General features: G+C 39.3%; 1 protein-coding gene and 2 pseudogenes across 19 annotated transcripts in view; all 3 read right to left on the bottom strand.

The window, feature by feature from the left end:
- The window catches only part of LOC129362980 (protocadherin gamma-C5-like), a 237,344-nt gene that overhangs the window by 101,128 nt on the left and 120,438 nt on the right, over positions 1-15,778 (bottom strand). Inside the window, exons 1-2 of one of the 19 annotated variants that reach the window (XM_055034874.1) lie at positions 11,993-14,939; positions 10,281-11,054 (exon numbers count right to left, since the gene is read on the bottom strand). The exons of 14 other annotated variants lie outside the window; for them this stretch is intronic. In XM_055034874.1, the coding sequence (XP_054890849.1) occupies positions 10,989-11,054; positions 11,993-14,377 (2,451 nt within the window). In that variant the 5' untranslated portion in view covers positions 14,378-14,939 and the 3' untranslated portion in view covers positions 10,281-10,988. Of the gene's footprint in view, positions 1-7,536; positions 10,179-10,280; positions 11,055-11,992; positions 14,940-15,778 lie in introns of those variants that run through there. 4 more of the 19 variants (XM_055034850.1, XM_055034866.1, XM_055034846.1 and 1 more) reach the window with 4 other exon arrangements.
- LOC129362986 (protocadherin beta-16-like) lies at positions 246-3,381 on the bottom strand (annotated as a pseudogene).
- LOC129362995 (protocadherin beta-16-like) lies at positions 4,418-7,520 on the bottom strand (annotated as a pseudogene).

Genomic DNA, 15,778 nt, shown 5'->3' with positions numbered 1-15,778 from the left:
AATCAGGATGTTCAACTTCAAATGCTTCTGCATAAAACTAAAAACTTAAAATACATAAATAAATAAATGAATGCACAAAAAAATAACCTTGATTGATCTTGATTGACACAGAAATACAATAAAATCACACATTGAAGTTAAAAAATAATTTTAAAATCAAAATCCTTCAGACTTTCCTAGTTTCAAAAATAACTAGGAATTCAAGAGAGGAGCAGGGAAGTTAGTGAACTGAAACAGCACGGATATCATTAGTGTATGCATTTACTGGGAACATTTTGAGAAGGATAGATATTATATAATTATGAACGAGAAAGTCGTTCGTAGGTAGAGACGAAGTGAGAAAAAAAAGTCCCTGTCCAGGGTCCTGGCGTGACATAGCGCCGCGAAGAAGTAAAATATTCTGATTGATAAAAGTGTTAGTTAATTTTCTAAAATGAATATGGAAACTGAGCACATATTTAGAAAACAATTTACTTCTAAGGGGTCCGTAACCCAAAATATTTCTGTCCAGTATCTGAAATCTCATTCTGTTTTTCATTTCTTTCTATTTTTTTTACATATTCGTACAGTCAATTCGCAAATACACCGTACATCCATCAAGTCTTTCATCACAAGGCGCAAAATGTAAAGTTTTTATGAAACTTACGGTTATTGCATTATAAACATTTGATACCAGAAAAAGTGAAAACATATATATGTATATATTTCTAACCTCGAGAGGAGAGTCGGGTTCATCCAGGATGTTTTTCTCACTCTGTATTCGCTGCATCGTTCCTGTGGAACTGGGATCCATTATCAACATGTTTTGACTACCAGCTTCTGCGAGCTTAAAGTCACTCTTTCTGGAGTCAGTCGTCCTGCACACCTCGTAATTGTACACATGTGGCAGAGTTCCTGTTCCCAAAGTGTCTGAGTAACGAGGTGGATAATATGGAATCACAGGGAGGCTGGAGTGATACAGGATGGGGACTGTCTCCATCTGTAGATCTTCACTGATATAATAACCACTAAACACGTGATGAAGAGGAAGGAAACCACAGCCAGAGCCAACACTAAGTAAAAAGTCAGGTTGTCATTGTATTCCTTATCGTGAGGAAAGTCAGTGAACTCCGACAAGACTTCAGGGAAGCTGTCCGCCACCGCCACGTTAACAATGACTGTAGCTGAACGAGAGGGCTGCCCGTTGTCCTCCACTATGACAGTCAGTCTTTGTTTCACAGCATCTTTATCAGTCACCTGACGGATAGTTCTTATTTCTCCATTCTGTAAGCCCACTTCAAACAGCGCTCTGTCTGTGGCTTTCTGTAGTTTATAGGAGAGCCAGGCATTCTGTCCAGAGTCCACATCCACAGCCACCACTTTAGTCACCAGGTAGCCCACATCTGCTGAACGAGGCACCATTTCAGCCACCATGGAGCCACCAGTCTGGACTGGATACAGAACCTGAGGTGGATTATCGTTCTGGTCCTGGATCAGGATTTTTATAGTCACGTTGCTGCTGAGCGGAGGAGAGCCTCCATCCTGCGCTTTGACGCTGAAATGGAAATCTTTGATCTGCTCATAGTCAAAAGATCGAACTGCATGGATGACTCCACTATCAGCACTGACAGACACATAAGAGGAAACTGGCACTCCGTTAACAGAGGATTCTTCTAGTATGTAAGCAACACGCGCATTTTGATTCCAGTCAGCATCTGTAGCTTTTACTGTAAATATAGAGACACCTGGTGTGTTGTTTTCTACAATGTAGGCCTCATAAAAACTTCTCTCAAATACAGGTTCGTTGTCATTCACATCAGAGATCTGCAGGGTCAGAGTAACGCTGCTGGAGAGTGAGGGCACTCCTTCATCAGAGCATGTCACTGTTATGTTATACGCAGATGCGCTTTCTCTGTCTAATTCGCTGTCTGTCACTAAACTGTAGAAATTATTTCTTGATGATTTTAAAATGAAAGGCACGCTTTCTTTAACAAAGCATTTCACCTCTCCGTTTTTTTCAGAGTCTAAATCTTCTATGTTTATCATTGTAACAACAGTATCAGGTTTTGCATCCTCAGCTATTACATTTGATTTTGACATTATCCTTATTTCTGGTCTGTTGTCATTTATGTCTTGCACATCGACAATCACTTTAGAAGAATCAGTCAGTCCGCCATTATCGCTCGCAAGGAGATTTATTTGAAAGTGCTTTGAATTTTCGTAGTCAATATTTTCAATTAACACAATTTGTCCGGTTTCCTCGTTTATCTGAAACACTTTCCTGACGTCATCCAACGTGTTTGTGATTGAATATTTTATTTTACCGTTAGAACCTTCATCATAGTCGGACGCCGTAACTATGGCAACAACTGTTCCTTTCGGGGAGTTTTCAGTGACAGTGGCTCTGTATGTTTTTTGTGAGAAAACTGGAGCATTGTCATTAGCGTCTAAGACTGTAACATCTATCAGCATCGTTCCTGATCTCTGTGGCTCTCCCCCGTCAACAGCTGTTAAGACTAGATTCATCTGCTGCTCTCTCTCTCTGTCTAAGGGCTTTTCCAAAACCATCTCGACATGTTGCCGGCCGTTAGCGTCACTGTGCAGATTCAACGCAAAATGGTCTGATGGTTTTAGTATGTAATCCTGGAGATCATTGATTCCGACGTCACGATCCACCGCCCTTTCCAGCACAAATTTTGCGCCTTTCATTGCAGTCTCGCTAATTTTAAATTTCATCTCGCTCTTTTCGAACGTCGGTGAATTATCATTAATGTCTGTCACCTGGATGGTAACCGTGTAAAACTCCATTGGATTCTCCAAAATAACCTGAAAGTCCAAAGCACAAACCGTGGTGTCTGAACACAGCGCCTCTCTGTCGATTCTCTCTTTGACGAGCAGGACTCCTCTTTCTCTGTGGAGCTCAACGAACTCCGCGGTGTTTCTGTTAAAAATCGCAGCTTTACCGGATACCAAACGTTTAGTGTCCAATCCTAAATCATGAACGACATTTCCAATCAAGGATCCCTTTGGCAATTCTTCAGGAATAGAGTAGCTGGCCTGCCCGATCGCCGAGTCCAGAGAAAAGAGAGAGATAACAAACAGGACCGCCCGATTCATTGTTCTGTTTTTCCCCGTTTGTAGTCTTTTGTAGAAAAAAGAAAATCCCTCCAAGATCAACGTCCAGCCTTCGGTTAACGCCTAATATTGTTTATATTAAGCTTTCACTCATTTGCTGAACCAAAAAAATGGTAGAATAAGTACGTGCTTGTCCTTTTACAGCAATCCTTCCGCAGCATAACTGTCAAATGACAATTTGTAAGGATGGTGGAACCACAAAGACGCCCTGATCCGTCAGCATCTGGCCAACAGCGGCCCTAAGAGTCGAAATCATAAAACTGCAGAGCGTAACACATAATCTCCATGTCTAGTTCGAAAGCTTGAAAAGACATGCACAGCATAAAATAAATAAATAAATAAATAAATAAATAAATAAATAAATAAATAAATAAATAATAAGGATGTCCCCAGAAGGCTGTGGGCAATATTATATGTTATATTGCCCACAGCGATATATACATATAAAGATACATCTTTTTATTAATATATGAGAAATGGTAGAATAATAATATTATAATATATTATTATTGTTAATAATAATTATTATTATTAATAATATAATAATAATAATAATAATAATAATAATAATAATAATAATAATAATAAAATATATTAAAAAAATAATAATAATATGTTTAGCACTTCAACAACTCCTGAGAAAAAGCTCAAAAATGTTGATCTTGGTTATGTTTAAAAAAAAATGCTTGTACTGTCACTTTAAGAGAGAGCGCTGTAAAGAGACGTCAGCAATGTTAACTCCCAATTGGCTCAATGGAAACCGAGAGGAGGGGACCGTTGACCTATGTGAGTAGAAAACTGTATGTTTTTGAGGAGTAATGTTATTTTAATTTGTTCAACCATGTATCACCAACTTGTATCTAAGAACAAGCAGAAGAAAAGAAAAGTCCAGAAGGAAAAAAACAACAAAAAGACGAATTAAAGTCTACAGTGTGTAACATAAACCATTTCAAAATGCAAATTTTGAAACGTTTTTTTATGGAAAATGACCGAAGAGAAGAAACCTTTAGGTCGAAGAGACTGTTAAAAACTCAAGGTAAAAATTCAACCATGGGCCGTGAATTAGCTAGTGTTTCTGTCCATGGTGCTGAAGTTCAGTGCATTGGTTATATTATTCATTCTACGTACAGCAGGGCGTTCCAATAATACCAAACGTTTTGCTTCATACTGGAGAACTCAGTTAGCATGAATGTTGCATGTTATTATAGTCAGATGTTCATAACAGAGACCAGAAAAAATGTTGTAGAGGTAAGCAATTTAAACTAACACTATGAAAAGATACATAATTCAGACATCAAGCCACTTATATAACAGGGGAAGAAATTATAACTATTATAACTCAAAAAAGCGTTCTAACCTCTAGAGGAGAGTCGGGTTCATCTAGGATGTTCTTCTCATTCTGGATCCGCTGCATTGTCCCTGTAGAACTGGGGTCCATTATTAACACGTTCTGACTTCCAGCTCTGCCAAACTTAATGTCACTCTTTCTGGAGTCAGTAGTTCTGCACACCTCGTAATTGTATACGTGTGGCAAAGTCCCAGTTCCCAAAGTGTCTGAGTAACGAGGTGGATAATATGGAATCACAGGGAGGGGGTGATACAGGATGCGAGACTGTCTCCATCTGTAGATCTTCACTGATATAATAACCACTAAACACGTGATGAAGAGGAAGGAAACCACAGCCAGAGCCAACACTAAGTAAAAAGTCAGGTTGTCATTGTATTCCTTATCGTGAGGAAAGTCAGTGAACTCCGACAAGACTTCAGGGAAGCTGTCCGCCACCGCCACGTTAACAATGACTGTAGCTGAACGAGAGGGCTGCCCGTTGTCCTCCACTATGACAGTCAGTCTTTGTTTCACAGCATCTTTATCAGTCACCTGACGGATAGTTCTTATTTCTCCATTCTGTAAGCCCACTTCAAACAGCGCTCTGTGTGGCTTTCTGTAGTTTATAGGAGAGCCAGGCATTCTGTCCAGAGTCCACATCCACAGCCACCACTTTAGTCACCAGGTAGCCCACATCTGCTGAACGAGGAACCATTTCAGCCACCATGGAGCCACCAGTCTGGACTGGATACAAAACCTGAGGTGGATTATCATTCTGGTCCTGGATCAGGATTTTTACGGTCACGTTGCTGCTGAGAGGAGGAGAGCCTCCATCCTGTGCTTTAATGGTGAACTGGAAATCTTTGATCTGCTCATAATCAAGTGATCGAACTGCATGGATGACTCCACTATCAGCACTAACAGACACATATGAGGAGACTGGGACTCCGTTAACAGAGGATTCCTCTAGAATGTAAGAAACCCGAGCATTTTGATTCCAGTCAGTGTCTGTGGCTTTTACTGTTAACATAGACACACCTGGTGTGTTGTTTTCTACAATGTAGGCCTCATAAGAGCTTCTCTCAAATACAGGTGCGTTGTCATTTACATCAGAGACTTGCAAGGTGAGAGTGACGCTGCTCGAGAGTGAAGGAACTCCTTCATCATAGCAGGTAACAGTGATATTATACCCAGATCCTATTTCTCTGTCCAATTTACTTTCTGTCACGAGATTAAAGAAACCATCTGTTGCTAATTTTAATGCAAAAGGAATCTGTTCATTAATTCCACAGTGAACTTTGCCATTTTCTCCTGAATCTATGTCCTGGACATTTAGCATGGTCACTATTGTCTCCGGCTTAGAGTCCTCTGGAATTACTTTAATCTGTGATATTACATTAATAACAGGCTTATTATCATTAATGTCTGTAACATCAACAGTTACTTTACAGGAATCTGTAAATCCTCCTTCATCACTTGCTTGTACATGTATCTGATAGTAACGCGCTTTCTCGTAATCTATACTACCAGCTAATATTAGATCGCCATTTGATTCATTCATCTTAAACAAATCTCGTATATCTGCTATTGTGTTTGAGATAGAATAAAGTATTTTGGAGTTTAATCCTTTATCCGCATCAGAGGCGCTAACTCTGATTACAACTGTACCCTTAGGGGCATTTTCTGGAATAGTAGTTTTGTAAAGTGATTTAGTAAAAACTGGCGCATTGTCATTAACGTCAAGCACCGTGACGTGGATTTTTACTGTGCCGGTCAGTTGCGGTTCTCCCCCGTCCACTGCAGTTAACACTAAAAATAGCTCCTCCTGTTTCTCTCTGTCAAGAGGTTTTTGTAAAACCATTTCAACGATCTTTTCGCCGTCCGGTTGATCTTTCAGCTTCAAAGCAAAATACTCCGTTTGGGAAAGAAAATAATTCTGAAGACCATTCGTGCCAACATCGGGATCGACGGCTCTCTCCAGCAAGAATTTCGCTCCTATCACCGCCGACTCGCTTATCTTAAATTCCATGTCCGATTTTTCAAAGAACGGAGCGTTGTCGTTTATATCGACGATTTCCACAGCGACAGTGTAAAACTCCATGGGATTTTCCAGAATAACCTGAAAATGAAGGGCACAAGGCGTCGTCTGCCCACAAAGCAGCTCCCTGTCTATTTTTTCTTTGACAACGAGGACTCCCCGTTCTCTCTTTAGCTCAATGTAATCCGTGTTGTCTCCAGTGAAAATTCGAGCGTTTCCCGAAGATAACCGTTTACTGTCCAGACCCAAATCCCGAGCGATGTTACCGATTAATGATCCTTTTGGACTTTCCTCGGGAATGGAGTAGCTGACCTGGGCAGTCACCAGGGAGAGGAAGAGGAACGAGAAAAACAACAGCACCAGCCGCCCCATTGTTCCTTCCTTATTTTCCATTAAAAAAAAGAGAAATCCCAGTTAAGTTGTTCTTTTTTTCCCTAAACCGTGGCTAAAAGAAAATCCTTTCCATGGTGATCACAACACATTTAAGATATCCATCAGTTGCATTTACCGCACAGAATGTTACCGCACTAACATTCGCTGTGCGTGTTGGTTGTCCTCTGATTTAAAGAGAAAATGGATCACGGGGAAGAAACGGAGGAGAGTCGCTTTTAATGCTTATACACTCACTGGCCAATAGCGGCACTTAGAGCTTAATATAATGTACTACAACAGTGTAAGATATCTGAACAAGTAAAAATAAAAATAAAAAATTGAAGAACATTGCCTGATTTATGTATAATAAAAAAAGAAAGCTGTTAAAAATATTAAGGTAAAAATAGATTTAAATGTTCATGAATGAATTTGAAAGGAAACAATTGCGAACGGTTGGTTGAAAGAGGCTGACATCATGTGCAGTAATCACATATTTTTCAAAGCGAGAGCTTATGTTTGGAAACATACGAACCAAGTTCAACCTGAAATATGCGGAGCTATTCAGATGTTCGGTACTAACATTGTCACATATTACAAGTGTCGTGGGACTTCCAAAACCAACAGCTTTGAACAATACTCCAAATTGCCATGTTGAGTAATTATTTTAAAATTAATAAATCCTCACCTCTACAGGAGAGTCGGGTTCATCCAGGATGCTCTTCTCACTTTGTATCCGCTGCATAGTTCCGGAGGAATTAGGATCCATTATCAACACGTTTTGAATTCCACCTCCCCCAAATTTATTGTCACTTTTTCTGGAGTCAGTCGTTCTGCACACATCATAATTGTAAACGTGTGGAAGTGTTCCTGTTCCCAAAGTGTCTGAGTAACGAGGTGGATAATATGGAATCACAGGGAGGCTGGAGTGATACAGGATGCGAGACTGTCTCCATCTGTAGATCTTCACTGATATAATAACCACTAAACACGTGATGAAGAGGAAGGAAACCACAGCCAGAGCCAACACTAAGTAAAAAGTCAGGTTGTCATTGTATTCCTTATCATGTGGAAATTCACTGAACTCCGACAAGACTTCAGGGAAGCTGTCCGCCACCGCCACGTTAACAATGACTGAAGCTGAACGAGAGGGCTGCCCGTTGTCCTCTACTATGACAGTCAGTCTTTGTTTCACAGCATCTTTATCAGTCACCTGACGGATAGTTCTTATTTCTCCATTCTGTAAGCCCACTTCAAACAGCGCTCTGTCTGTGGCTTTCTGTAGTTTATAGGAGAGCCAGGCATTCTGTCCAGAGTCCACATCCACAGCCACCACTTTAGTCACCAGGTAGCCCACATCTGCTGAACGAGGCACCATTTCAGCCACCATGGAGCCACCAGTCTGGACTGGATACAAAACCTGAGGTGGATTATCGTTCTGGTCCTGGATCAGGATTTTTACGGTCACGTTGCTGCTGAGAGGAGGAGAGCCTCCATCCTGCGCTCTAATGCGGAACTGGAAATCTTTGATCTGCTCGTAGTCAAAAGATCGAACTGCATGGATGACTCCACTATCAGCGCTAACAGATACATAGGAAGAGATTGGCACTCCGTTAAGACCAGAGTCCATCAGAATGTAAGAAACACGAGCATTTTGATTCCAGTCAGCATCTGTAGCTGTTATTGTAAATATCGAAAGACCTGGTGTGTTGTTTTCTACAATGTAGGCCTCATATGAGCTCTGTTTAAAGACAGGTGCGTTGTCATTCACGTCAGAGATTTGCAAAGTGAGAGTTACGCTGCTGGAGAGAGAGGGCACGCCTTCATCAGAGCAGGTCACTGTTACGTTATATTCAGAAGCTTTCTCTCTGTCTAATTCTCCCTCTGTAACGACAGTAAAAAAATTATTCGTGGATGTTTTAATACTAAACGCGGAGTTTTCACTTAAGACGCACATTACTCTGCCATTTTCATTAGAATCTGGATCTTGTATATTCAACATTGTTACAACCGTTCCGGGTTTTGCATTTTCAGGCAATGCGGTTGATTTAGACATCACGTTAATGGATGGAGGGTTATCATTCATGTCTGTAACATCTACTATTACTTTGCAAGCGTCGGACAACCCTCCTTGATCCGAAACCTGAATGTCTAACTCATAAATTCTTCTTTTTTCGTAGTCTATATTTCCGTTCAGCGTCAATACTCCGTCTTCAGAATTGATTTGGAAGAGACTTGCAGCTGCTGATTTTGGAATCGTGTACATTATCTTTCCGTTGTTGCCCTTATCTTTGTCACTCGCCTTTACTGTGGTTATAATGGTGCCAGCAGGAGCGTTTTCTGTAACACTTACTTTATACTCTGGTTTAGAACAAACGGGTGGATTGTCATTTACATCTAACACAGTTATGATAATCTGCATTGTTCCGGTGAGCTGAGGTTCGCCCCCATCCAGTGCGGTTAATGTTAGTGACAAATGCTCATTTTTTTCTCGGTCTAGCGGTTTCTGTAAAACCATCTCTGCATGTTTAGTGCCATCAACTCGACTAGTCGTCTTCAGAACAAAATTGTCGTTCGGTTTAAGGGTGTAGCTGCTTAAGCCATTCACACCAACATCATCATCGATTGCTTTTTCCAGAACAAACCGAGCTCCGATAAGAGCCGATTCACTTATCTCGTATTTCATCTCTCCTCTCTCAAATGTAGGAGGATTGTCATTTATATCTGTGATCTCCACGGTCACCGTGTAAAACTCCATTGGGTTTTCAAGGATTATTTGAAAATGCAGTGCGCAGGGCATTGTTTGACCGCACAGCGTTTCTCTGTCTATTCTCTGTTTAACATTTAGCACCCCTCTTTCCCGATTCAGCTCCACGTACTCCTCCGTATTACCGGTGTAAATTCTAGCTTTGCCAGATTTCAATCGATCCACCCCTAAACCTAAATCGTGAGCTATTTTACCGATCACAGACCCACTTTTCATTTCCTCGGGAACGGAGTAACTGACCTGACCGCGCAAAACACCGAGACGGAGCAAAGAGAAAAGCAACACCGTTTGCCATCTCATCATTCCAGCCGACATGAAAATGCTGATAACTAGAAATCCTTCGTCCTCTTCTTGTCTCCACTATTCAGTCTTGAATAGTACAAATAATGGCGAGATCCCAAAACCGAGAATAAAATCAACGGCAAAAACAAAGGGGTGTATTTGTGCAGTCCTGCCTCCTGCTTTTCACTGTGATCCTGGCTGTTAACTCCACCACTCTCTGCCTCCCAATGCAATGTGCTGACGGTGAGGAGAGCAAAATATGAAAACCTCCTCAGCAACTTGATGGCAAACAGCGTCCTTCACTGTTCAACAAAATGAACTGCACTACATCAAAACAATGCATATCTCAGTACTTTAATAGTTCTTTTTAAAGAGATCACACATTCACATGTTGTTTAACTACCGCACAGTGAAAACACTTGAAATATGTAACCTTCTTTTTACTGCAATGCAAAACAAACATTCAACCAAGGTCATTAAATTATCATGTCCAGGTGCATTTAATGACCATGAAAAAAAGTCCAGATGAAATAATTCCTAGAAGATATCAAGTTCACATTTAAAAGTTGCGATTTCAAACTTGTGCATGTAGCTGGTTCAGTTGCAACACGTGAAATTGCTCCAATCAGAAAGAAGTTGGAAAACATCTGACTGACTCTGCAAATTCTCAGTTCAGTTCGTAGTTCATGTTTGGAGAGCAATCAACTTGTGAAAAACATTTAAAAAATAATGAATGTGAACATAATTTTGAGGTAAAAATGTGTTTTGGGAGGAGTAAATAATTTGATTGTATTTCCTACTTTACAATTGAACTTATTAAACCTCATTTGTATTGATTCTGTTGGTGTTCACTTATTGTTAATATAAATTATTAGTTGTAATGTTTTAGCAGTTAGTCGCAAGACAAGCTAATTCATCAGCAATATGTTAATTATAAAAAACATGCTTGGAGTAAGTGGTAACATTTTAATCAATGTTACAAATAAACAATTTGGCACAGGTATACATAAAATATTTTTTTATTTCAGCATCCTCAGGCCTGAGATGATAGAGACTGACAGGGTTGTGCTTCTAAATATTCCCAGAAAAACTTAAATGGATGTAAAAATCCAGGAAACCCTGTGAAAAATGTGGCAAAATTCTAAGATATGTAGATTCTGCAAAGCAAGAAGAAAGACAGAAGACCAGGAATCAAATATAATTCCTTGTGCTGGATACAATCGTGGAGAGAAATTGTTTACTGATTCACAAGATAAGTTGTTGACAAAGTATCTTAAGGAAGATGCTAATGCGTACTATATATATATATATATATATATATATATATATATATATATATATATATATATATATATATATATATATATATATATGTAAGTTAGGCTTAACACTTAGTATTAATGCAAGATAAGTTAGAATAAACTGGAAAAATGCAATTGTTACAATTATAGACATACATAACTGGTTTATTGTGGAGGCCAGAGCAAAGCCTTTATAAAAGCTCCAGCTTTCATTTATAAATGCTGCAGCTATTATGTTAGAAATGTTAAAATGTTTTTAAAGTCTGAGATTTAGTGGCACTACATGGACTGCATTAAAGTAATACATAATGTATACTGAGAATTACAATGCATTCAGATTGTGTTAATTTCCAGATGTTTTTTTTCTGAACTTTCAAAGAGCATTTTCTACTTTAAAATGGTAAAAATCCTGATTTTTGAGGCTACAATTCAATCACTATTCAATCCCAATGAGATTAATTCATGAAATTTTCTGTGTGAAGTACTGATCTGCTTGCTGATATATTTAATAGATAACACATGATCAGGCTTTTATCACAGTTTGAACTCAATGAGATAAAAAAGTCAGACTTGGAGTTAAAAAAAATTAAGAAAACATACAACATGTTACAACTATATGTGGTCTCCAATGAATCACAAATGAGTCACAAAAAAAGGACACAAATAATTAAAAAGGATTATGAAGAATTTGGATTGTCTTCAAATGTATGCCGAAAACACATTCCACATGAGGAAAGACTTTGAATCCATAGGAAAAATAAGTATAAATAGATGTTATTGATAATACTACCAACCTCTAGAGGAGAGTCGGGTTCATCCAGGATACTCTTCTCATTCTGTGCCCGCTGCATTGTCCCTGTTGCACTGGGATCCATTATCAACACATTCTGGCTACCAGCTCTTCCAAATTTACAGTCACTCTTTCTGGAGTCAGTCGTTCTGCAGACCTCGTAATTGTACACATGTGGCAGAGTTCCTGTTCCCAAAGTGTCTGAGTAACGAGGTGGATAATATGGAATCACAGGGAGGCTGGAGTGATACAGGATGCGGGACTGTCTCCATCTGTAGATCTTCACTGATATAATAACCACTAAACACGTGATGAAGAGGAAGGAAACCACAGCCAGAGCCAACACTAAGTAAAAAGTCAGGTTGTCATTGTATTCCTTATCGTGAGGAAAGTCAGTGAACTCCGACAAGACTTCAGGGAAGCTGTCCGCCACCGCCACGTTAACAATGACTGTAGCTGAACGAGAGGGCTGCCCGTTGTCCTCCACTATGACAGTCAGTCTTTGTTTCACAGCATCTTTATCAGTCACCTGACGGATAGTTCTTATTTCTCCATTCTGTAAGCCCACTTCAAACAGCGCTCTGTCTGTGGCTTTCTGTAGTTTATAGGAGAGCCAGGCATTCTGTCCAGAGTCCACATCCACAGCCACCACTTTAGTCACCAGGTAGCCCACATCTGCTGAACGAGGAACCATTTCAGCCACCATGGAGCCACCAGTCTGGACTGGGTACAGAACCTGAGGTGGATTATCGTTCTGGTCCTGGATCAGGATTTTCACAGTAACATTGCTGCTGAGTGGAGGAGAGCCTCCATCCTGCGCTTTAATGGTGAACTGGAAATCTTTGATCTGCTCATAATCAAAAGATCGAACTGCATGTATGACTCCACTATCAGCGCTAACAGATACATAGGAAGAGACTGGCACTCCGTTAATAGAGGATTCTTCTAGTATGTAAGAAACACGAGCATTCTGGTTCCAATCAGCATCTGTAGCTTTTACTGTAAATATAGAGACACCTGGTGTGTTGTTTTCTACAATGTAGGCCTCATAAGAACTTTTCTCAAAGACAGGAGCATTGTCATTTACATCAGAGATCTCCAAAGTGAGAGTGATGCTACTGGAGAGAGAGGGCACGCCTTCATCAGAACAGGTCACTGTGATGTTAAACTCCGCTGCTGTTTCTCTGTCTAATTCGCTGTCTGTTATAATACTGAAAAAGTTATTTGATGTTGTAGAAATAGAAAATGGGATGTCTCTTTGAATTTTACATTGTACTTTTCCGTTTTCAGCTGAATCTGGATCCAATGTGTTTATAATTGTGACAACTGTTCCAGGTTGAACGTCTTCTGTAACTACAGCTGACTTTGACATAATATTTATGGCAGGTGTGTTGTCATTTATATCAATTATTTCTATAGTAACCTTACAAGAATCAATCAGTCCTCCAGTATCACCTGCCTGAACATGTAATTGATATTGTCGTTTCCTCTCATAGTCAGTGTTTCCGGCCAACGTAATTTCGCCAGTCTCTCTGTTTATTTTAAATATTTCAGATGCGTCATCAACGGAGTTTAATATTTCATATGATATTTTTGCGTTAGATCCCTCGTCAGAATCTATGGCACTAACTTTAATGACAACGGTTCCTGTTGGTGAATCTTCTCTTATTGATGATTTATAGACTTTCTGCGTAAACACCGGGGCGTTATCATTGCTGTCGAGGACATTTATATGTATTTGAACTGATCCGGAAAGCTGCGGCTCACCGCCGTCTATTGCCGTCAATACAAGCGAGAGACGATCATTTTTTTCCCGATCTAGTGGCTTGTCTAAAATCATTTCCACTGTCTTGCCTCCGTCTACCTGATTTTGCAGTTTCAACATAAAGTTATCTGTAGGATATAACAAATAACGCTGTAGGCCGTTCTTACCTACATCCAGATCCATCGCTTGCTCTAACACAAAAGCTGTCCCTGTAACAACCGACTCAGAAATTTTAAATTTCATTTCACCTCTTTTAAAAATCGGTGCGTTGTCATTTACATCGGTGATTTCCACGGTGACTCCGTAAAATTCCATGGGGTTTTCTAGAATAACCTGGAAATTTAGAGCACACGGCGCAGTCTCTGCACAGATCGCTTCTCTGTCGACCCTGTTGTTAATGAGGAGGACTCCCTTTTCTTTATCCAGCACGATGTACTCGGCACTGTCTCCTGTATAAATGCGGGCCTTTCCCGATTTCAGTCTTTTCACATCCAAACCTAAATCCTGTGCAATGTCTCCCACGAAAGATCCCACAGGCATTTCCTCAGGAACGGAGTAGCTGACCTGCCCACTCACTAAAATGAAACACGGGAGCGTGATGGAAATCAGACCTAGTAGTCCCATTGTTCTGATCGTCGCAATCCTGTCAATCCAGTCTTGTTAAATGGCGATTCGGATTCTATTTCCGTTAAAATGTGAATTAAAAAAAACTCGGTCACGTGGTCTAATGTAATCAACGATTACACTGTGAGCTGCAAATCCAGAAGGAGAATCATCCAACGAAGCGAAAATAATCCAAAACCGATAAGTTGCGTCAACATCCTGAGCTGTTTGTTCTCTGTCTACCGTTTTCTCTCTCTCTCTCTCTCTCTCTCTCTCTGAGAAGAGAAGGGAGTTGCTGAATATTGCATCTCCTTGCAATCACAGACTAGCCAATAGCGGCCCTAGGAGTTCAACAAGCTGAACTGCAGAATATTACAAAGATGGAAGTAAAATTGACTCTTGATGTCTAAGGAGTCTATTTCAAAAGCATTGCGTCAATGCAAAAAAGAGAAAACATGTAACACATCAGAAGATTAAAAAGCTTGAAATGTTCCTGGTGAAGGAAAGGAACGGATTATATTAGATGACATACAATGCCGTTGCTATTTTAAAAAAAATAAGGAAATCAACGTCTGCAGTGAACTTTAAAATGTTTAAAATTAAATTGTTTTTGTATCATTGCATTTTTTGTGAACTAAAACTAATTGAATTGAATTGAATTACCCAGAAATTAAACCAAACATTTCTCTCAGATTCTTGAATTATAATTTATATAATGAGCTTCATGGCAAGTTCAACATTTATCAGTGCATTAAATTGTCTTCTAAATCTTACCCCCCCAAATTGACTAAATCCTTTAAAAATTAATATTTACAAATATTATAAAAATAGGTGTGGGTCCGATTTGCTAACAAGCCATGCAAACAAAGCAACTTGATCATTTTATTGATACAATTACTTACAACCCTCTCAGACACAGCTGGAAACATTAGCAATACAAAATTATGAGAAAATAAAATTATGTAAATTAGAATATTTATATCCATCATAAGGGCAAGGTTGATGATTATATGTTATTAAAATTAGATATCAGAAAAACAGAAAATAAAAGATAAAACTCAGTAAAATGGCGCTTGAAACGACATAGGAGCTATCCATGGTGCTGACTTTAAGATCAACTGCAGCTTCAAAAAAGCAATTTAAAAAAAGGCTTAACCAGAGAAGAAGGCATTTGTTTCCAACTATACTTTCTCGAATCAAATAATCATAACAACATACTTTGAGAAAGCTGTCTATGGAAAACAAGAGCAACCAAACAGTTTTGATTAAAATTAATGCAAAATCTCCCAGAAAAAAAGTTAGGAAACAATAACAGAAGTTTTACGGTAGAGTATTGGAAACTCTACAACACAAATAAAATATGCAGATAAGATAAAGTGATAATATATAACTAAACTGTTGACTCTTAATAACTAACCTCTA

The sequence above is a fragment of the Poeciliopsis prolifica genome, unplaced genomic scaffold, assembly GCF_027474105.1.
Source record: "Poeciliopsis prolifica strain line A6 unplaced genomic scaffold, Auburn_PproV2 SCAFFOLD009, whole genome shotgun sequence".
In the NCBI taxonomy this organism is placed as follows: domain Eukaryota; kingdom Metazoa; phylum Chordata; class Actinopteri; order Cyprinodontiformes; family Poeciliidae; genus Poeciliopsis; species Poeciliopsis prolifica.
The sequence above is the reverse complement of the archived record's forward strand: the minus strand, read 5'-3'. Positions and strand labels throughout refer to the sequence as shown.